The sequence below is a fragment of the Lygodium microphyllum genome, chromosome 8, assembly GCF_053477565.2.
Source record: "Lygodium microphyllum isolate KBCC chromosome 8, Lygodium_microphyllum_v1.1.10, whole genome shotgun sequence".
Lineage (NCBI taxonomy): Eukaryota > Viridiplantae > Streptophyta > Polypodiopsida > Schizaeales > Lygodiaceae > Lygodium > Lygodium microphyllum.
In genome coordinates this window covers 23867139-23890650 of record NC_141142.1, presented here as the reverse complement: position 1 = coordinate 23890650, position 23512 = coordinate 23867139, and the positions used below count along the sequence as shown (strand labels likewise).

Genomic DNA, 23512 nt, shown 5'->3' with positions numbered 1-23512 from the left:
CCGCATCTGTCATAGTTGCAGGCTTAGTTTCCAAGAGAGCTCTTCACAGTCCTTGAAAAACAAAATGCCCTACATCCTGTCCTTCCACAAATCAAAGAGAGTGCCATCAAACCTCTTGATTTCAAAGAGGGATTTAGTGTCACTGCTGCTAGAAGCATTTGCAGCCATTTTTCAGCAATGCACCAAAAATCAATACTGCAATTTATGACAGCAAACAATGAGCTGAATATTCAGCTAATTTCAGCCCAGATTTTCAGAAAATAAGAGCAAAATTCAGTCCAAGTACATGTACAATAGTAGAACAGATGACTTTCAGCAGTATAGCTGAAATTTCAGCATACATTACATGCATACATCATTGCCAGGTGACTCCCACTTCAGCAATATCACCAAAAAATACATCTATAGCAATCCCAGATCTGTAAATGATCACTAAGATTGCTGCAACATGAATATTCAGCAATACATCAATTCAATGGGAGTTGCCCAAAAAGTGTATTGCATACATATGTGACCAAGTCAACTTTTGATATACAAAAAACACCAAAATTCTCTGCAATTTCTCCAAAATCTCACAAGTGGGAGATAAGTCTCATTGCTTACAACACCAAGATTGCTTCAGCAATGTTCCCAAAGTGCATTTGTCATATCAATTTTGCCAAGATCCACAAATTTCGGGAAAGGCCCCAAAATTTCATTGACCGATTTGCCCCGATTGCATTAATACATATTCTCAAAAGCATAAAATGAGCAAAATTAGCAAAAAATATTGCAAGAGCCCCAAATTTCTCGAGTCTAAATGTGCACCAATGTCGATAAATCTAGCTCAGCTGAGCAAAATTTCACTGATACATGAAAAACCCCAAAAAATTTTAGAGCTAGTGTGACAAATTTTTGCAATTTCTGGGTCAAATGTCACCGTTATGCATGAACAACATCAAATCTGGGAAAGCCCCAAATTTTTCGGGCCAGATTTGCACAGATTTGGAAATTGTGCTTTCATGTGTGAACCCCCGTCAAGGAAAAAGAAAAGATGTGAAATTAAGGAAGCTTTGATTTTCTTAAAAAAAAAAAAAAGACGGGACCGGGGAGGGAGGGGGAGATCCGTTGACTTGCCAACGCTGTGTGACTAATGCGATTGACATCTGCGCTGGTTAGTCGTCCGCTACGCTTCCCGCTTGACACCTTGCACGCCTGGTCGCTTTCGTCATGTCACCTGGTCGCCCAGCTGCTCGTCTGACTTGCATGCCACACGTTGTGCTGCCCGCCACTGAACACCCGACTAGTCCACGTTGTTGCGCCTGCCTGTCGCTTGACACGCTCAGCGCCTGTTGCCTGACAGTCACATACTTAGCAGCTGCTAGTTGCTTCGATTGGTGCTCGACTGACCTTCTTCTGCCTCAGCAGTTGCTAGTCGCCCCGCTCGACCGCCCTTTTGCCTCGAGCTGTTCGCGAGCTGCCTTTGATCTCGGGAAGCATGCACTTTGTACTCGGATACCAGATTGAAGGGGAGAGTGCGCAATGAGAGTGCAAGATAGAAGCGAGAGCAGTAGCGTTGAGAGTAAGAGAGAGTGAACACAGAGATAAGTGTACCAGATTATGATGGTACACAAAGAATAAAAGAATGTATTTATATGTTAGGGTACAATAAGGGTGTGTTCACACCCATATATCTTTATACATGGAGATGAAGGGACTTTATATCCAATATTTTTAGCTAGACATACTGCACTTTGGCTATCATAACCAAGCATTGGAGTATGAGAAGAAATACCAAAATCCTTGACCAAAATGCCAAGCCAAATAGCTTCCTTGGAAGCTTTTGTGGCTAAAATATATTCAACCTCTGTAGCATTCAGTGCTACAATTTTCTACAACCTTGAACACCAAGAAATAGCTCTACCAACTAAAGTAAATACATATCCACTAGTAGACTTTCTAGTGTCAAGATCTTCTTCCATGTCCGAATCACAAAACCCTTGCAGCTCTAGTGTACCCTTTCCATAGCATATTCATTTGTCTTGTGTACCTTTTAAGTATCTAATGATACATTTCACTGCTTCCCAATGTGGTTTGCTAGGGTTAGACATGAATCTACTAACAACTCCCACTGCATGGGCAATGTTTGGACAAGTTGCAACCATGGCATACATCAAAGAACCATAAGCTGATGCATAAGGTATGCCTTTCATCGCAGTAGCAACTACATCGTCTTTTGGGCAATCAGCTTTGCTAAGCTTTGTATATGGTCGTAAAGGTACACCAAGAGACTTAGCATTAGCCATATTAAATCTGTTAAGTACTTTACTGATGTACTTGTTTTGTGAGAGAAACAAGTGTTGTTCTCTATCTCTTTTAATGTGCATGTCCAAAATGTGTTCAGCTTGTTCCAAATCTTTCATTGAGAAGGCTGAACTCAGTTGTCTTTTAAGTGTATGTAAAGTACTCTTATGCTTTCCAGCAATCAGCATGTCATCCACATATAAAACCAGCACAAGGCTTCCATCATCAGCTTTTTTAGTGTATAATCAGTGATCTGCATGACTGCGTTTGAATCCATGGCTAAGCATAAAGGTATCAAATTTTTCATACCACTGTCTAGGAGCCTGTTTCAGCCCATATAAGTTGCGTTTCAGCTTACAGACTAAATGCTCTTTCCCTAGAATAACAAAACCTTTGGGTTGTTTCATGTATAGCTCTTCATCCAGGTCAACATGAAGAAAAGCAGTCTTCATATCCATCTGATCCAACTCTAAATCCAAGGATGCAATGAGAGCAAACAAAACACGGAGTGTAGTCATCTTCATCACTGGTGAGAAAACCTCTTGGAAGTCTATGCCTTCCTTTTGTGTATAGCCCTTAGCAACCTGATGTGCCTTGTATTTGGGCTTCCCATCAATACATTTCACCTTATAAACCCATTTGTTAGGAATAGCCTTCCTATCCTTGGGCAAAGGTACAAGCTCCCATGTGTTGTTTGCATAGAGATTTCATCTATTCTTGCATAGCAAGCTCCCACTTTTTCTTGTTTTCACATGTCTGTGCCTCTTTAAATGTCAAAGGCTCACCTTCATCAGTCAATAAAATGCAATCGGAAGATGGCTGAAACCTTTGTGGCTGCCTTTTGACCCGTGTGTAGACCTTCTTACCCAATGATCTGTGTTGATAGGCAATGGGCCTACATCCTCAGGTATGTGCACACTATCAATTGGTGGCTAATTTTCAGCATTTTCTTGCTACTGTAACCTGTTTTCAGCATGTTCTTCTTGCTGTTCTAATCCATCATGCACATCAATTTACTGTCCATTTTCTTCTGGCTGTAGCACAATAGGTTACTGCTCATTTTCAGCTTCAAAAGGGACAGTATCTTCAGCTAATGGTTGCTGAATGGTTGGCTGTTCATGTTGAAACTTGACCTTCTTTTTGTCAAGGTCACCATCTGTAGTATTTTTTAGCAACTTTGCCTCATTGAATACTAAGTCTTGGTTGCATACTATCTTCCTATCCTGAGGAAGTCAAACTCTATATCCCATCTCTCCCTCATCTCCATATCCCATGAAGATGCCCTTGATGGATTTCATGTCTAGTTTAGTCCTCTGATTTACAGGAATATGCAAAAAAGCATCACAACTAAAGACACACAAATGGCCATATGAAGCAGGTTTGTCAGACCAAACCTCTTCAGGAATGCCATTTTTCAATGCATAATTGGGAGAGCGATTGCACACATGAACTGTAGTTTTAAGTCTCTCTCCCCAAAATTGCTGCAGGAGATTAGCTGTGGACAACATGCATTTGACTCTCTCACAAAGTGTGCAATTATATCTTTTAGCCACGCCATTTGATGTAGGGTTGTAAGGGGTTGTCAACTCCCTCTTAATGCCATGCATCTCACGAAATCTTTAAAACTCATTAGAGATATACTCCCCCCCATTATCCATTCTTATAGCTTTTAACTTAATCCCTTTCTGTGTGGTAACAAAGGCATGAAACCTTTTAAAAGCATCAAACACTTCCTTTTTGCTCTTTAGTACATACATCCATGACTTTCATTTGAATGTACTAAGTTAAGAGCATTGGACTTCTTAACAACACCAAAGTAATATATATCATTACAAAAGTCAAGTCGAGAGCCTTTTACATCAAATCTCCTTGAAGAGGAGAGAACTTGAAGGCCTTTCTGGCTCATATGACCAAGTCTTTTGTGCCAAAGTTTCATTTGTGAATGAACTTCAGCCATAGCCAAAAACTTGCGAGGTAATGCTTTACAATGCAAATAGTACAAAGTCCCCTTTTCGCTGTCTTTAACAATCAGCATAGAGCCCCTGTGGACCTTCCAAGATCCACCACCAAAGGTAGTAAAATACCCTCTTGCATCAAGCTACCCAATTGATAGTAGACTTTTCTTTATGCAAGGTACATATGACATTATGCAAAATCAGCTCTTGACCATTTTCAAGGGCCAAGTGAATGGTATCTACACCCTCTATTTCACATGTATAATTGTTGCCCAAGTAAACCTTGCCTAGACAACCTGAAGTGTATTCGGAAAATGACTCCAAAGAGGGAGTGACATGAAAAGAGGCACCATTGTCCACTATCCATAATTAAGACAGCCCTTCATGAGTTGAAAGTAAGGCATCAATCACCTTCTTTTTAGTGATGTGCATATCACCTGGTGCTGCCATAATATCTCCATTATTACATGAGACTGCAACAAGTATCTCTCCAGTGTTAGAGAGTTATTCAATAACCACACTAGATGCAACATTTGCTTTTGCAACTTCTTTGGAGGGAGAGCTGCCATCATCTTTCTTGTCAGCCTTCTTTTTTTTCTTGCTGTTTCTTTCTTTCTTGCTCTTTCTTGTAGTAGCGACAATTGGGCTTTTTATGCCCTTTACGTCCACATTGATAGCAAGTGACATCCTGTTGTTTGCCCTTGCTTTTACTCTTGCTTTTGCCTTTATTTCTTGCATTACCCCTCTTTTCTGACCCACCTCTCAGATGATAAGATGAATCACTGCTTTCTCCACTGGACTTTCTTCTAATCTCCTCATTGAGAATAGAGCCCCTAACACCATTGAAGGTTAAAGCAGGATTGTTGCTCAATGAAACAACTAGACTTCTAGCTATCAGGCAGAGTCATCAACAAGAAAATGGCCTTCAATTTATCATTGAAGGGTTGCAAACCAGAGTCTTGTAACTGGCTCAAAATCCCTGTGAAAGCACTCAGATGCTCCGATGCGGGCTTAGACTCATCCAACTCCATGTTTACAAGCTTGCGCATAAGGTGAACTTGATTTATTGGAGTTGTATTTTTGTAAGTGTCCAACTTTTTCCATATTGCATAAGTTGTATCAAGACACTTAATGTCCGTAAGTACATCATCAGATACAACCATTTTAATGTATGCAATGGCCTTCTTGTTGAGTCTATCCCAAACCTCATTTGTCATAGCTACAGGCTTGACTTCCAAAAGAGCATCATCACAATCTTTGAGAAACAAAATACCTTGCATCCTGTCCTTCCACAAATCAAAACTAGTGCCATCAAATCTCTTGATTTCAAGATGGGATTTTGTGTCACTGCTGCTTGAAGCATATGCAGCCATTGTTCAGCAATGTACCCAAAAAAAACCTGCAATTTATAACAGCAATCAATGAGCTGACTGTTCAGTTAATATCAGCCCAAATTTTCAGATAATGAGTGCAAGGTTTAATCCAAGTACATGTACAACAGGACTGATGACTTTTAGTAGTATAATTGAAACTTTAGGACATACTCAAAGCATTTCAATTTTAGGACATACTCAAAGCATACATCAGTGCCAGGTGACTCCCACTTCAGCAATATCACCAAAAGTACATTTGCAGTAATCCCAAATCTGCAAATGATCACCAAGATTGCTGCACAATGACTGTTCAGCAATACATCAACTCAATGGAAGTTGCCCAACATATGTACTGCATACATATGTAACCAAGTACTTTTGATACACAAAAGAAACCAAGATTCTATGCAATTTCTTCAATGTTTCATAAGTGGGGAATGAATCTCACTACTTACAGCACCAAGATTGCATCAACAATGTTTTCCATGTACATTTCAGACATTATTTTTGCCAAAATTTTCACCCAAAATTTTACTAAAAAATTTGAACTGATTGCATTAGCACAAGCATCAAGTGCAAGCAAATGTTGCAGAAATTACACGATTTCTACAAAAGCCCCAAAATTTAGGGTGCAAGAGTACACAAATTTCCAAGAAATTGGCTTATTCAAGCGAAAATTTCACTTGCATCTAAAAATCCCCATAAATTTTGAGACCCGTGCACTCAATGTCTGCAATTTGTGGATCAAAAATCACTGAAACTTGTGTTTGGCACCAAATCTAGGAAAAGCCCCAAATTTTAAGGAACATACTTGCACAGATTTGTATTCTGTGCTTGTTCACTGGTGAAACCCGGTAAAGAAGAAAAGAGGAAACCAAAAAAAAATCCAGAGAAAAAAAATGTTGACTTGACCATGTCCCATCTGCTGCCTGGTGACGTCGACCAACCCGCTTTGGATAGTCGCCGCGTTTTGGACTTAGTCATATGTTTGTCACGAGCACTGTTGACCCTTCTTGTTGCATGTAGATCCTGGGCATTGGTCCATTGTACAGTCGCGCTTTGGTTAGTCGTGTTGTCTACTAGCTTCGCTTGTCGCCTATCTCATGTTGCAATCGACTGTCTGCGTGCTTTTCAACAGCCCGCCAGATTGTTACACCTGTTGGAGGTGTTACCTCAGTTGTCGCCTATTTGTCCCAATGATGATGAGAGATCAGTGTCTACAGTGACTGTTGCCTTGCACCGTCGAGCTCTGATACTAGTTTGTTGCACTTGTGTGTTTACACCCGTAAGTTTATACACATGGGAGTTTACACTTGAAGGGGCTTTACACCCAACATAAAATGCAGTCCAAAGAGGGATCAAACCTCTGTATAGGTCTCCTGACTCATGCAGACCTTCTCACCCAATGATCTATGTTATCATGCAACGAATCCACATCCAAAGGAATGTCAATGACCTCATTATTTGGTTATTGAACTGAATTTTCAGGTTGCTATAATATATGCTTAGACTGCTGTAATTTATTTTCAGCATGCTGATTTTGTTGCCGAAGCTGATTTTCAGCATCTCTTTGCTGCCCATTTTCATGTGGCTCAATGATGATATGGTGATTATCATAACTAGCATCAAATGGAGCTGAATTTTTAGTGGTTGATGGCTGATGGCCGATGGCTGTTCATGCTGAAATTTCACTTTCTTTTGGTCCAAATCACTAGATGTGGCATTTTTCAGCAGCTTTGACTCATTGAATACCATATCTCGGCCGCGTAACACCTTTTTCATGCTTGGACCCAAACTTTGTAGCCCATTTCACCTTCATCTCCATAACCCATGAAGATGCCTCGATGGGATTTCATGTCAAGTTTGGTTCTACTATCAACATGTACATGCACATAGCATTCACAGCCAAAGACCCTTAAGTGGTCATATGAACTAGGTTTGTCAGACTAAACCTCTTCAGGGATGCCACTTTCAAGTGTATGATGTGGAGATCACTTGCAAATATGTATCGCAGATTTAAGTGCTTCTTCCCAAAACGAGTGGGGGAGATTAGTTGTGGACAACATGCACTGAATCTTCTCACATAAAGTGTGATTCATTCACTTACCCACACCATTAGATGATGGATTATAAGGAGCTGTAAGCTCTCGCTTAATTTTATTGACATTACAAAACTTAGTGAATTCTTTAGATACATACTCTCCCCCGTTGTCTGTTCTTATGCATTTTAATGTTAAGCCCTTTTGAGTACTAACAAATGCATAAAACTCTTTAAAGGCGTCCAATGTCTTGCTTTTCTGCTTAAGCAAATAAACCCATAAATTTTTAGAATGGTCATCAATAAAATGCACAAAATAATGGAAACCACTATGAGTTTTTATTGACATGGTACATACATTGGAATGGACTATATCCAAGATACATACCTTTCTAGAGGCTTCATGAGAATATGAACTCTTTACATGTTTTCCCAAAACATAGTCATCACAAAAGTCAAGCTTTGAGTTTTTCACATCAACTCTTCGAAGTGAAGAAAGTGCATGTAAACCCTTTGGGCTCATGTGTCCAAGATGCTTGTGCCATAACTCCATGTGTGATTGCACTTCTGCAACTGCAACAAACTTTCTAGGAAGTGCCTTGCAGTGAAGATAACAAATTGACAGGAGTTGTATTCTCATACATGGCCTTGAGTTTCTCCCAAGCTGCATAAGCAGTGGTCCTTGGTATCAACCAAGATATCATTTGTGACAACCATTTTAATGTAAGTAATAGCTTTCTTATTCATTTTAACCCAATCCTCATTTGGCAAAGCAATAGACTTATGTTAGCCAAAGCATCATCACATTTCTTCAGAAAAAGTATACCTTGCATACGATCTTTCCAAAAATCAAAGCCATTGGCATCAAATTTACAAATCTCAAAAAGATTCTGTGTGTCAGATTTAGATGCACTGCCAATCATCTTTAGCAATAAAAGACTGCAATAAAATGCTGAATACTTTCAGCCAATGGCAATGGCAAGGTTGCTGAATGTAACAGCAAGTACACACACTTGTACTTCAAAAGGTGTCCAAGAAGTAGATATTTTGCTGCAATTTCAGTCCCAAGAGCTGACTACAGTATGTACATGAATCAAATCTGATACATATGCATAAATAACAGCTCCCACTTCAATAATACATCACCGTAACACCCAAATGTAATAACCCAAGTACTGCATGTATCACTATTTCATTGCATAGTGAGCATTCAGCAATACATGTACCAAGAGAAGCTGCCCTTTTACAAATTTAATACATCCCAAGTCCAAAATTCTCCCACTCAACATTGAATCTACGGTAATTTCATTGTCGTAGCACAAATCGACTCAAAATGCATCAGCGATGCAAAAAGCCCTAAAATTTTTGTAATAGATCTGCCCCATGAAATTACCGTAGCACAAATCGACTCAAAATGCATCAGTGATGCAAAAAGCCTTAAAATTTTTGTAATAGATCTGCCCCAATCGCAGTAATTATCCCGAGTGTCTTATACGGGCAAATGTTGCAGAAATTTCACAAATTCTGCAAAATCCCCAAAATTTAGGGTCCAAATGTGCACAAATCACTTTGGAATTGGCTCAACTGATCAAAATTTCACTTGTATAAGAAAAGCCCCAAAATTTTGAAGCAAATGCACACAATGTCTGCAATTTTTTGGTTAGATATCACTGTTCTTTTGCATGACCAGCATCAAATCTGGGAAAAGCCCCAAATTTTCAGACATAAATCTGCACAGATCTGGGCACTATGCTTACGCACGCGAATACTTGTTAGTGGGCAGGGGGCCTGCTTTCTGAAAATAATTAAAAATGTCAAAAAAAGACTGAAAAAGTGTTGAAGAGCTAGGCTATTGACCTATTGGCTGCTTGCGAGCTGTCACCAGCTGAAACATTGGCCCGGGATGCTGTGTCTAGTCACCACTGACCTGTTTGTGCCCTGCAAGCCTGTTTGTCGCCTGCCAGTCTATCATGATTGTGCCTGATTGCAAAACGTTGCCGCCTGGACAGAAATTGACACCTGCTGCAAACTGTCATGCCTTCCTGTCGCCTGATGCTTGCTGGTCAAACTGACCACTGATTGATCATGACTGCCTGTCTCTGTCCTCGGGAAATGTGCGCTCTCTTGCCAATGCTCTGATACCAATTTGAAGGGCGTGAGAGAAAGAACTCAGGTAGTGTGCATATCAATTGAGGTGTATTCAGCAGTACATTGCAGAGAGAGTGGAGAGTCAAGAGATGGGTGTGTACCAGTGTGGTACACACAAAAGAATAAAAGAATGCATTTATACTTGGGTCTTGAACACTTACACCTGCAAGACAAGTGTCGTCATTTTTAGCAAACACTTGTCATTTGTAGCCTCTACTTTTCACTTTTGAGCACCCAAGCGCCACACCTACATATTGGAGGTCTCTCTCTTCATTTATACATTTTTTTTTTTTTGGCCAATGTTAGGTGTGCTCATACTACATAGGCAACCACTTTTCCTTGCTCCTTCAAGGGGAATGCAATCTTAGATGATTGTGATCTACCCAACATATACCATGTTAGCAATTATCTTGGTGGCCAGGTTATCCCTTTTAAATGGATTCAAGTGTATTCTAAAAAGATTAAGATAATTTAAGAATGACCCGATCTTCGCGATGTATATGAGGTTTAATTCTTTATTGGCTTATGGTTGTAACATTTTGTACATATGGCTTCTCCTCTTCATGACCTTATAAAGATAATGACCTTCTTTTAATAGAAATAGAAAAAAAAGGCAACTTTCACAAAGTTGAAAACAACCCTTACATTCGAACATGTGCTTATGATTCTAGAGTAGGTAAATCTATATGCGGTGGAAGTGGATGCTTGTGACGATTGTATTGGTGTAGTGGTCAATATGCTGTAGCCTTTGAGAGCTGTTATCTAAATGATGTGGAGAAAAGATATGATGTAGTTGTGGTTTATGCTTTTAAGATATGGAAACATTATCTTTTAGGTAATGTTTCCTTTTAAGAACTGATCATCAGAGCTTAAAATATTTCGAGACTCAAAAGCATTTGTAGGAAAAATATGCAAGTTGAGAGATATTCTTGTCTATGTTTCATTTTCAAATTATGTATGCTTCCAAGGAAACAAAATGTAGTTGTTGATGTGCTTTTTAGATTGCCTTGTATTGCAACTATTATAGTGGCGCAACAAGATGATTTCCAAACAATGATGAGTACTTATGACTAAGATGCTAATTTTCTAGCAGTTTGGGTAAATTTATAGCAAGGAGATTCTCATCTAAATTATTCTATCAAAGACTATTTTCTTCTCATGAATTATTGCCTTTGTGTTACTCTTCTTGTTTGACAGAAGGTGTTTAAAGAAAGTTATGAACCTCCTTATGTATCTGTCTCACATGCTAGACATTTTTAACTATTTTTGGGATTTTCTTGAGCACATCTCACATTCTTACCAGTATTAAATACTTTTGAGCCATATTTTTGGCCCAGATTGTTGGTTGACTAGTTTTTGGGATATTTGGCTATTTATAGCCTTTCCCACTCACTTGGTAGACCATCTTTCTTTTACTTAGTAGGCGCACACTTCGACTCCATCATCTTCCTCCGTCTCTGATGTTGTTGTCATCATTAGCCTGATTTGGTGCCCTCATTGATGTTGTGGGTTGCGTACATGGATTGATCAATTCTCCTTCTATATTCAGCATTCGTTCTTTGTTCATTGCATATTTTTTTTCTTTTTTTCTTGTAGATTCTCTCTCTCTCTCTCTCTATGCGTGTTCCTTCTTTCATTGCACACTCATATGGTATCATCGTCAATTGAGAGAACAGAGTGGAGATTGTTGCAGATATGACTACCCTAGGCTGAAATCACAATCATTAACCTTTACATTTGCTGTAAACATAGTCTCCTTTGCATCAAGAGATCCCTTCTAGGTGTTGGTGATAGTTCTTCTTTCCTAGGTGAATAGGTTTCTAGGCAAGCGATGGACTATCTTGGCTAGGCGGGGGTATCTACTCAATGCTTGTAGCTGATTTCTCCCGTCTATTGGAGATGTTGGACCTTTTGGGTGTCTTGCAGGATATCGAAGATGTCTTATAACCAAATTTGCGGCTTTGATGATATAGATGAGGAGCATTTTCATTACTCCGAATGGCACTGGAATTATTAGGCAGACTATTGTGTGGATTGTAAAGAATGGAGGTCACCTAGCCTGTTTGTTTGGGAACTCTGTCCTCCTAGTTCTCTCTATGTTTCGTAGAAGGTCCATTCTGTTGGTCTCCGTATGCCATGCATAACACCCTCTAGACATGTGCCTGTACTTCTTTCTTTATCGAAGTAAGACCAGCTTGATGGTTCAAACCACTTGCTTTGATGAAGTAAGGTGGAGTGTATCCTTGATACTTTTGATCTTTGGAAGTTTGTTACACATCCTATTCCCCGTCCAGGGGAGAATCCCACTATTGAATCATTGATGGATTGTGTGGCTCTATGGGATCATCTCAACTCTAGAGCTCGATCTTTCCTCTTTATAAGCTTATAGGATTCTGTCCTCGTGCATGGCCAGGCTACAAAAAGCAGTGGAAGTGTGGACAAAACTTGCTTCTTTGTACCATTAGAAGACATTTGCCCACCGGATTACTCTGAGAAGAAATTACAGATGTTTATTGTTGATGATTCTTTGTCCATAAAGGATCATATTAATAGGTTGGAGGACACGAGGAATGAGATTGTATCCCTTGGCAGAATGATCCTTTTAGAGGATATAGCTATGATTCTTTTGACTCAACTGCCATCTCCCCGGTTTGATATCTTCTATACTAGCCTTCTTACATTGAGGACCTGTGAAAAGCTTCTATGGGAGGAGCTTGCTTCGCTTGTTTTGTAGTATGACAAACGCGCCAAAGAGGTTACCAGTGGATCCACTTGCACCAAAGCTTTTGTTGCAGGTTTGAAAGGGGGAAAGAAGAAGAAAGGGAAGTTAAGGCTAAAGATAGGAGGGTCCTTCAAGCTTTGACTCTTGACTTGGAGAGGCCTAAATGCCCATACTATGGAAAGGGGATACATCCAAAGGAGAAATGCTAGAAGAAATACCCTCACCTTCGTCCGGGAGCGAAGAATAGCGCTAACACATCCGAGCCTTCTATCGCTACTCTAGCAGTTACTCATGAGTTAGTGCTCCTTCGTATTGTTGACTTGGAGGAGCTTTTTTCAATTGATGCCTTGTTTTTTGAGAAACCTTGGCTGGTTCATAGTGGAGCTTCTACTCATACGACTCCCGGAGGTGATTTGTTGCAAGATCTATATCGTTCTAAGGGTTTAGTCTTGTTGGTGACATTGTATCAGTGCCCATTAGTGGTGTTGGCATTTTGCCTTTGTTTCTTGACAGCATATCGAGCTTCCTTTTAGAGGTCCTTTATGTTCTGGACTTAGGAGGCTTTTCACTTCTCTTAGTCTATGGCCTTACTAGGCTTGGTATCCGGGTTGTCTTTATTGAGTAGGCGGTTTGTATTGAGGATTTTTTTACAAGGACTATTATCATGACGGTTGACAGGAGAGCAGACTTTATAGACTCCATTCCCTTTCTCTTTTGCACGGTCCTTTAAGGCGATTGTCTATTTTGCTACACCCATTTCCGCTTGTGCACTATCATTTCCTTAGGTTCCTTCCCATCCCCCACCCTCTCCTTTAGTAGTTTCCTCATATCCCCCATCCCTTTTAGATGGGGACGATCTCGGTGATGCGGTTGTGGATTTCTTGGCCCCCAGTGTTTCAGAGGGGATTTCTTAGGATTATGATTGAGGAGCTTTTTCGTTGGTAGTTTTCATTGACATTGGTATTCCTCTTGCCATCCTAGGATCGGTTTCTCCCTTGGCCTTTTGTTGCATCCAAGATTTGAGAGGGAGTGTTAGTAGTCATAATTGTCATACCTAGTCATCTCTTTGCCCGTGAGCCTTGGATTGAGTCAAACGAGGACTTTAGGAGCTCTGATCTATCTATCACTTGTTTTGATGGAGAAGGTAGCTCATTCTGGAGCAGTTAGGTTATAGCCTTTAAGTGCATTTTCTCCTCTAGTCGGAATTTTGTATGCATTTTTCGAGTGGTTTTTGCATACATCAATATTTCTCACCTGCCAGACATTGTTCACTATTTTTGGGAAAATTTTGAGCACATCTAGCATTTTTATTAGTGTTAAATGGTGGCCAGACTAGCATTCAATGCTGGTTGGCCAATTTTGGGGATATTTGGCTATTTATAGCCTTTCCCATTCACTTGGCAGATCATCTTTCTTTTTCCTTGGTAGATGCAGACTCCCGACTTTGTCATCTTCCTCTGTCTCTGGTGATGCTGTCATCATCAGCTTGATCTAGTGCCCCCAATGATGTTGTGGGTTGCGTGTAGTGACTGATTAGTCCTGCTTTTGTATTTAGTATTTGTTCCTTGTTTAGTGCAGATTTCTTTTTTTGTACACTCTCATAACAACTTCTTTGAACGTTGCCTAGCATGTTAAAAATCAAAGTATGATAGGAAAAAACTTCAAAACTAATGCAATCTCTTTTGGAATCTAATGCTTTGTGGGAATCTATCACAATAGATTTTATCTCAGATGTTTTAAGAACATTTTTTAGTCATGATAAGATTTGGGTCATAATTGATAGATTCAACAAGCAATCATATTTTATTCCAATCATAAAACATTAAAATCTTCCCAAGTCGCAAGACTTTTCATTTAATATATCTTAAGATTACATGTTATACAATTTGAAATCATATTGGAGAGAGGTTCTACATTTAGAAGTAAATTACTTTTGGTATGCTTTATTTGAGAATATGGGAACCACTTTATAATTCTCTTGGTCTTTTCATCCTCAAAGTGATAGCCAAATAGAGGTTATGAATCTTCTCATTTGGATTTGTTGAAAGCTTATGTTGACGAATATAAGTCACAATGGGAGAAATGTCTTTCATTGTTAGAGTTTGCTTGCAACAATATAATAAGAACATCCACAAGGAAAGCTCCAAATGAGATAATATGGGGTAAAGTGATTCCTCCTTCAATTATTCACACTAAATATGCTTTTTGCTTTTGATGAGTTTACTTTTGATTAAAAATAGCAATGGATCAACTTTAAGCCACTATTGAAGCTGCCCAAGAGCAACAAAAGAAACAAGTAGATAAATGAAGAAGACATTTGGCTTTTGAAAATGGTCAATATATTTTACTGAAATTTGATAAAAGGAGGCTAAAACAAGGTTCTAGTCAAAATTCATATTTTCCTAAGTTCTTCCGTGGATAATTTGGACCGTTAAAAGTAATTGATAAAATAAAGGCTAGGGCATACTTCTGCAGCTAGGGGATGGGAAATATACAGTTTCATTCATAATTCTGCAGTTTTTTTGAAGTTATCAGTTGATGGTCGTCATCTTTGTGGTACTTTGTTCTTGTGTTATATTTGTCTTCATCACTTGGTTTATCTTACTGAAAACAGTATCTTCTTTAACTTTGAAATGTATCTGTAGACCATTGAGCTTCAGAAATATCAAGTGAAAGCACTTCACTGGAGTAATGCTGCTCTCTTTCCTTCTTCTTATTTGAGGAATGCGTGGATCACTGATTAATATGTTTCATGAACCAGTTTTTTTGGAGGGGCCAATGCAATGACAACAAATCTTTAGTTGAGACACTGCAACAAGATGGAGTAATCAAGTCTGAGAGGGTAGCTGAAGTTATGGAGCAGGTTGATAGAGGGTTGTTTGCTCCTGCAGGTGGTTTAGCATATATGGACAGTCCCATGCCTATTGGTTATAATGCTACTATTTCTGCCCCTCACATGCATGCATTTTGTCTTGAGCTGCTTGAAGAACACTTACAACCTGGGATGCATGCACTGGATATTGGCTCAGGCAAGTGGCCTACACCCTCTGTGGCTGAAACTGGATTGGCTTCTGTGAATAGTCGTAAGTGGTATTTGCAGGGAAGAGTAACTTGATTCTATATTTTTTTGGATATTGTGATGGATGCACAGGAACTGGATACTTGACTGCTTGTTTTGCATTGATGGTTGGTGAGCAAGGACGAGCAGTGGGTGTTGAACATATACCTGAGCTTGTGGAGCAGTCCATTCGGAATGTGAGGGCAAGCAAGGCTGCACATTTGCTTGATTCAGGAAGCCTTTTCTTTCATGTGGCAGGTCTGCACAAACTCCATGGACTCTTTATGTTGATGTTGCATAGTATTTGGTGTGATGCAGTTTATGTTCTGTGGTGGGCAGATGGTAGACTTGGTTGGCCGGATGCAGCCCCATACGATGCTATACATGTAGGTGCCGCGGCACTAGAGATCCCAGAGCCATTGCTTGAACAGTTGAAACCTGGAGGACGCCTGGTCATCCCAGTGGGTGATGTTTTTCAAGATTTGCAGGTTGTTGACAAACAAGCTGATGGGTCTGTGAAAAAGTGGACGGCAACATCTGTGCGATATGTCCCATTGACAAGCAAAAGTGAACAAGTGGGTTCATGATTGGCTATAGTGCAGGATGCTGTATGTTGTCAGTTGTATTTAGCCAGAGACTGTGTTGACTCAGAAACAAAGTATGCTAGTTGTGCAGTCATGGTTGTATATATATAGGCTTTGTGCATAGATGTGAGGGGGACAATGAACTACACTGGATGACCATGATCTTGTTAAATTTCGTGTCACATAAGGTTGGAGTGTTGTTTTGGAGGTGGGGTAACACATGTATTTAATTCAACTTGCACCTTGTTAACACTAAGAGTGCACAATGCCCGTTTCGATAAACCGGATATTGTAATGACCATACAAAAAAGTGCGAAACAGAATTATTTGATATTAGTTTTCAACAAGTTTTTTTGGTTTGTAATTCTTGCTTCCTATTGAATCATTTTCTGAAGCTGTCATGACTTTTATTTTTGGCCTGCCTGTAGGCAAAGTTATCTAGCTCATCCTTGGGGTTTCTTATCTTTTCTAAAGCCAGTTTTTGAAAATAATGGAAAAAAGATGTCTACAAAGTTCATATTATTCAATAACGGTTCTGAAGAAATTTTTTGGGATGGACAATTTTCTTTGTGCACAAAATGACACACACAAGTAGCAAAGATTGTTATTGATCTCTTGATAGAGTGCAACCAAGGATAGTTATTCATATTAGAAAAGAGTGCCTTTGGCAAAGCTATATGTACCCCTGTTTTCTCTTGCATAGAAGAGTGGGGGGAGTGCGTGTGCACGTGTTTATATCACCGTATGGGTGTAGAATGGTTGGTCAAAAAGTTTCCAAATTTTGAAGTTTTTGTGGTGGCTCATGGCTTAGATTTGTGGGATATGCCATCAAAGCATCTTCCGACTATGTTAACTTCTCTCTCTCTACTTAACAAGGGTACACAAGCAAAGTGAAATATGTAATTAATGATTAATTCATGTCTCCTCTCTCACTCACTCACACACACACACACACACACACACACACACACAATTATCACCTCTAATCTTGCTCCTCTCAAAAGGGGTACAAATGCTCCTTGATCATTGTTTGTAAAAAGAAGTGTGCAAAAGTTTTGCTTTAGAATGGTGCTCTCTAGATCCTTGGAATAGTACTTGGCAGAGGTTGTTAGTTTTGGAAACAATTGAATAGTTAAAAATTGAGTAGGCATTGCTTTACTCCTCTTGCATCCAAACTTGTAGAGCATAGCTTTTGTTTATCTAGGATGGTTTGCCAAAAGTCTAGAAGTAGCATTGGGGTCATGAAAGCAAATTGTAGCATTTGGATGAGAAAAAGATCCGTCTCTTTTTAACCTCACATAATGAGAAGTTTGAGGTGCTTACATTTTTGCTTTTGATTGGGGTGCCTAAATGTTAACTACAATGCTTGATTTGAAAAGACCCAAGTATAAATTTGAAAACATAGTGATGATAGAAGTTGTTAGCCACTCTTTCTTACAAGAAGCAAATAATGTCAAAGGGGTGTGAGATCATTTTGATTGGAGTTCCTAAATGTTAACTAGAATGCTTGATTTGAAAAGACCTAAGTATAAATTTGAAAACATAGTGATGATAGAAGTTGTTTGCCACTCTTGCATACAAGAAGCAAATAATGTCAAAGGGGGGTGGGATCATTTGATGTGGAGAGCTGGTTGCAGCTGTTTGTAAATTTTATTAAATATCCTCCACCTAGAGGTAAATTCTAGCACTTTGAATGTATTTGCAAGGAGTTGCTCCGTAAATTTTTCATATAGTAAACTTGATTATTCTTATTCTTTGATTCTTTGATTCAAGAAAGGGATGCCTCTAATGGTGTTGTGATCTTTTGAGATTTTGATTTGAGGGGCCTATTCCCTTTCTCAAGATAGAGATTTTGATTTGAGGGTCCTATTCCCTTTCTCAAGCCAAAGAGATGGGACAAGCATGTGAAAGATAATATCCATTTATTATTTTGGTATTGCTCTTGGATTTATCATATACTCTGAGGTAAAAAGACGCGCATCTAGTCTTCATTTTGCACCCTTGTTTTAGTGCAGTCAACCATTGCTTTAGGTTCTCTCTGATTCAAAAGAGGATGTTTCTAATGGTTTTGTGATCTTTTGAAATTTTGATTTGAGGACCATGTTCCCTTTCTCGAGACAAAAGGATGGGATGAGCATGTGCTAGGTAATGTCCATTTATTGTTTTGGTCTTACACTTGGATTTATCGTACTTGGAGTTAAAAAGACACACATGTAGTCTTCATTGTGCACATGTTCTAGTGTGTGCAACAAGTGCTTTAGGTTGCTCTCTTGTATGGAGCTCCAAATGCCAATGTGAAATAAACCTTCCAAATGTAGGCCGAATGGAGATGCAAGGATTCCATTTTCTTCATCATTCTAGGGTTCTAGCACACCATTCAAGTTTAAAACGATGAACTTCATTTATGGCGACATAATTTGTTGCAAAATCTAAAAGTCATGCTCAAAAGGCCACAAAAATCCGTCATTTATGGACAAACTCATTACATGCTTTTGTTGTGCCTTCACTCTTAGAATGTGCATCATGGCCATACATTTGTAGGTGAAGAACTTCCTATCCATGTGAAGATGTGCCCCCATATCAACTTGATTCCTTAGCCCCATTGAGGCTTTAATGGTGCATTATCCACCTCCATTGTTGTTTCCATATATGTACAAGTAACGCATACAAGTTTTGAGATTGTTCAATTTATGGCTTCACTTATGCACACCATTGTGGCCATGACATTTGATATTCTTACATAAATCTCTAGGATAAGAGGTGCTTTCAATGACCTCATCTTGAAATGGATCTTCATTTGCATATCCTCAAGGTCTTTCCAAGCTTCAACTTCAACCCAAAACTCACTTTCTAGATCAAAGTACTTAGGGTAAGACATTGATCCATAGCACTTTTCTCCAACCCAAGCCAAGGTACAACTTGGACTAGAGCAACATTTCCCAAACAACAACTGAAACTTAGCACGTTATTGTGCCTAATAGAATGATTCAATTTTCTATTCATCACAACCTTGAGGGTATCTTTGGCTTGAATACCTTCACAAATACCTCTTGCTCCCCCCTGACCAAGGCAACTCCAACAAGACTTGAACATCTACTAATGAAGGGTATCATAGAAACCTAGGCTTCAAAACTTTGCTTGTTCTAGGGTATTAGGAACTTATACTTAAGAATGGGCATAAATACCTTACCCTTGAGGTAATAATACCGAAGGTTAAAAGCATAGGTATTCACTTGCGCACCATTGACATGTTGAAGGCCTTAACTTGCAAGGCTCTTGTTTGTGAACTCATAATGGTACATATTGAACTTGTTGGATCTTTTTTATGCCTTAGAGATCTAATCTAGATGATTAAAAGTTCATTTACCTCATGCGTGAGGTAATGTTACCTTGAGGGTAAGTCTAGTTCTTGCAAATATCATTTTAAGGCTATTTCAAGTGCATGCCTACATGCCTGAGCTTGAACTTTTCTGAGAAATTACCATCAGAAAAAGAAACTTCAAATTACTTGACAAAGGCTAATGCCTTAACAGAATCTCTCTTACCAGAGTAAGAGTCAAACTTTATGTCCTTACCCCTAGACTAGAAAGTCTTATTCTTCTTAAGCTTGCAACAAGGCTACCCCACTTCCAAGAAAGATTATTGCCTTTAGCCTAGGGATTTACGTTGTTTCACCTTAAGATAGACTTGTTGTGTCTCCTCTAGTATTTAACACACTTGAAAGCACCTATTGTGGTTGGAAGTTCTAACCTAGTCCAAACCTAAGATGTTGCACTTGTCATTGCAATTGATTGAATTAATTTGGATAGAATTGATGTTGCACTTGTCTTTCATGTTAATTTGGATAGAATTGATGTTGCACTTGCATTGCTTGCATTGAACCAAGTGGAAACTTACCTTTAGCCACACTTAGAAGAGCCCAATTGATTTAAAATTGTGGATGATTGGAATAATCAACTAGTGCCACCCTTGCATAGACCAAATTATTGGTACATAAATCCACCAAGGTCAAATCTTCTCTATTTTATTCAAGATTGCCTTAGCTACGTCACATAGACAAACAATAAGCATAAAATCCATTTAGACTTAGCTATATCCCATCCAAAACTCCACAATCCAAAGGATGTGATCATAGTCATATAGTCATTAGAGCCAAGTGTCAAAAAATATTAAACAACTTCTTAGCTATATCCCATCTAAAACTCCACAATCCATAGGGTGTGGTCGTAGTCATATAGTCATTAGAGTAAAGTATCAAAAAAGATTAAACAACGTCACACTTTGCCTTAAGAGTAGGTAACACAAGACAAACCAAGAAGGTAGCCAAAGATTGATCAAGACCCTAAGTCAATAGATTGCAAGCTTCAAGCTTGCTACAATAATTCAAGCTAAAAATAAAACAAACCTGATCCTCAAAGAAAAACAAACAAGAAATGTACTTGGTAGTGGTTTTCTATACTTGAAAAGTAGAGCCAACATATCATCATTTGCATTAAGATATTTTAGAGGTCATTTGGAGGGCCTTGTAAAAAGTATACGATTTCCTATTCCTCTCTCTAGAAAAATGAGAGGAAAATATACGAGGTACAAAAGAAAATGAAATGTTGGTGAGGTAAAATATAAAATTGCATCCCCATGAGTACAAGTGTGACCCTCTCCCTAGCGGCACAATAATGTCCTTTGGAGTATGCACTCTCAATAAAAAGTTAATAATGAAAATGAAGGATAGATATTGTCTTAGAGTTGTTATTTCACAACTGCTTGCGTTCAAGATAGGAAAGTTCCGAGTGAATCAACCTTCCAAGTCAATATTTTGCAAATTTATATAGAGGCATGGTACAACCTCCACCAATCCCTTTAGTTCTCCAAATAGCCCCCCACTTTGCAACCATGAAGAGCAATATACAAATGTGCTTAATGGGGAGGCTAGTTTTGAAGGAACAAAAGAGGAATGCACCCACACATTGATCTAGATAATGAGAATGTGCCCATTTTGAAGCATGAGAGGGTACTTCTAGTAGATGTCAAAGAAAGTATGAGATAGACTAGGCTATGATATACATATCTATTGTGAAGGTTCAAGCTATCCTATTGATTCTTGAATTGGAGTGCCTCCCCATTGTCTAGTCTAATAACCCTCCTATGTTTTATTACTGTTGGAGTCAATGTGCTACATCGTTACTAACATTCCACATTCACATGGGTAGAAAATGAGAGTCTGTAATCACAATACATTGCAAGTGAGCTCCTCCATGTGCAAGAAGAGCATGGGATAAAAATACTTAAACTAGAGGAAGAATAATTTTGCAACAAAGTTAAACAAGCAAGTACTTTTTTTCAAGAAAACACCAACAATCTTTGGATGCTAATGAAGGGGAAAGTTATGAAATGTGGGAACTCTTAAGCCTAGTTCTAGAGGCTTAAAGAAATGAATCAATGCAATCAAGTATGGATTTGGTTGCTCTTTGTTCAAATTGTGTTCAATAGTAATACTTGATTACATGATTTTGAAGCTCCTTGATCTCTATGTAAACAATGATGTACATAATTATTTTAGCATTTAACGTTTGTAAGATTCCTTTGCTTAATTCGTGATCAATGTCAATATTTATTTATTTGGTGATTACAAGAGTTTTACATTTTCTACTCTGTTTTAAGTGTGATATACATAACTAGTTTACTATTTGGTGTTTTTAGAGTTGTGCTCAAGGGATGCATCTTAAGATCATCCCCCGATCATCCCTTTGGTGTTTTTAGACTTGTGATCGAGGGATACATATTAAGATAATCTAGATCACATGCGTTCAAAGGGAATTAAAAACCCATTTTTTTACATGTTGCAATAAAACGATCACTATTTCTTAAGGAGTTGATAAGTCTTTTTTTTTCCCATCTACAAATCCCCTTTCCTAAATATAATGTTGTAACTTTATTGGAGTTTTCTCAAATAAAATAACCCTTCTATTCATTGCAGAAGGCACAGTCACATATTTTGAAGTGCACCCCTTGAGGGATTGGTGCATCTAGATAAGGAGAATATGAAGTTTAATCTTAAACTTGCAAATAAGTCAATTCTTTTTTGTCCTTCCAAATGAAAAAGGAGATAATACATGATAGGAAATTCAAAGTGTTTTTGAGAAACATAGTTGAGAAATTTGTAAGTACCAACAAAGTGTATAGTGAATATCCTTGCGGCCATGGATTCAAATGGTGTAAGTGAAAAGGGATTTGACACAATGGATTTGAATCCATGTGGCCATGCATTCAAGAGGCATTAGGTGTAAGGATTATGATGCCATTCAAAAGTCTAGTTCTTTTGCACATGGAGAAAATAGTATTCAGATAACCTATTGCCCAAGGCCTATGAAATTCTATACATTTCAATGGGAGTTAAATTACAAAGAACTTTAATATTTTGGCAAGAGCACATTGCAAGAGGGTTTCAAGGACATTTTAGCTCTATGTTCTAGAATGTAGTCAATAACATATTTATAGCACATTGCAAGAAGGTTTCAATGACATTTTTGCTCTATATTCTACAATGTAGTCAATAACATATTTATAGACTTAGCAATTTTGTAGAAGAGAATGGTAGAGTTTTAAACTTTGAGGAGGCAAAATGTATCCTTAGTTTGTCTTGAAGCATAATGAGGGGCGAAATCCTTAAAGAAAGTATGGGCAGTCCACACTTGTTAGCTTATTTTCTATGCTTTAAAATGTAACATGAACACTATTGCCTTTTGGTTGAAGCCAAATGAGATCAAAGAAGTAGTTTGTGAACTGTAGAATACAAAATGAGAAGGCATAATAGTGATAGCTTGCACCTCACTGAGCCTCCACCTTGCAGTGGGAAATGAGGCTTGTAGCTTGTCCCCACTAACAACTATTTTAGTATCTACACTTCATACCCTATTTCTCGCTCAACTTGCAACACTACACAAGGTTCTGTAACTCCTTCAATCCTCCAATTAAAGGTCCATTTTGTGTGGTAGTAGAAGCAAAGGAAGGCCTTGAGCCTTTTGGTTTATATACTATGGTATTTAATTTGATAGCATGTGCAAGGCAATCTCAATGAGGTTTTTGAAGAGGAAACTTCAACAACTTATGGTTGTTTATCGCCGCATAGAGGAACGGAAAATGGAGCAAAAGTGCGGGAAAAATGGAAGAAGGAGAGAACCAAAAAGGCACATGACAAAGGAAGGAAAAGGCGCCCTGGATGGAGGTCAGACCTTGAAAATTTGAAAGATGGCGTCGCCTCGAGAAAAGAAAAGAGTAAAAGCGCGCCATTAAATATGAAGGCGCTCCCGAATCCTTGTAAAAAGAGCGCCGGGCTCACTCCTGTGCAAATTGT

At 38.7% G+C, this 23512-nt stretch overlaps 1 protein-coding gene across 1 annotated transcript in view; it reads left to right on the top strand.

Moving 5' to 3' along the window:
• Positions 1-16525, top strand: part of LOC148032063 (protein-L-isoaspartate O-methyltransferase-like) — a 33636-nt gene extending 17111 nt beyond the window's left edge. Inside the window, exons 2-4 of the mRNA XM_087682690.1 lie at positions 15281-15548; positions 15671-15835; positions 15917-16525. Of these exons, the coding sequence (XP_087538816.1) occupies positions 15281-15548; positions 15671-15835; positions 15917-16164 (681 nt within the window). The 3' untranslated portion in view covers positions 16165-16525. The remainder of the gene's footprint in view (positions 1-15280; positions 15549-15670; positions 15836-15916) is intronic.
• Positions 16526-23512: the final 6987 nt, after the last annotated feature.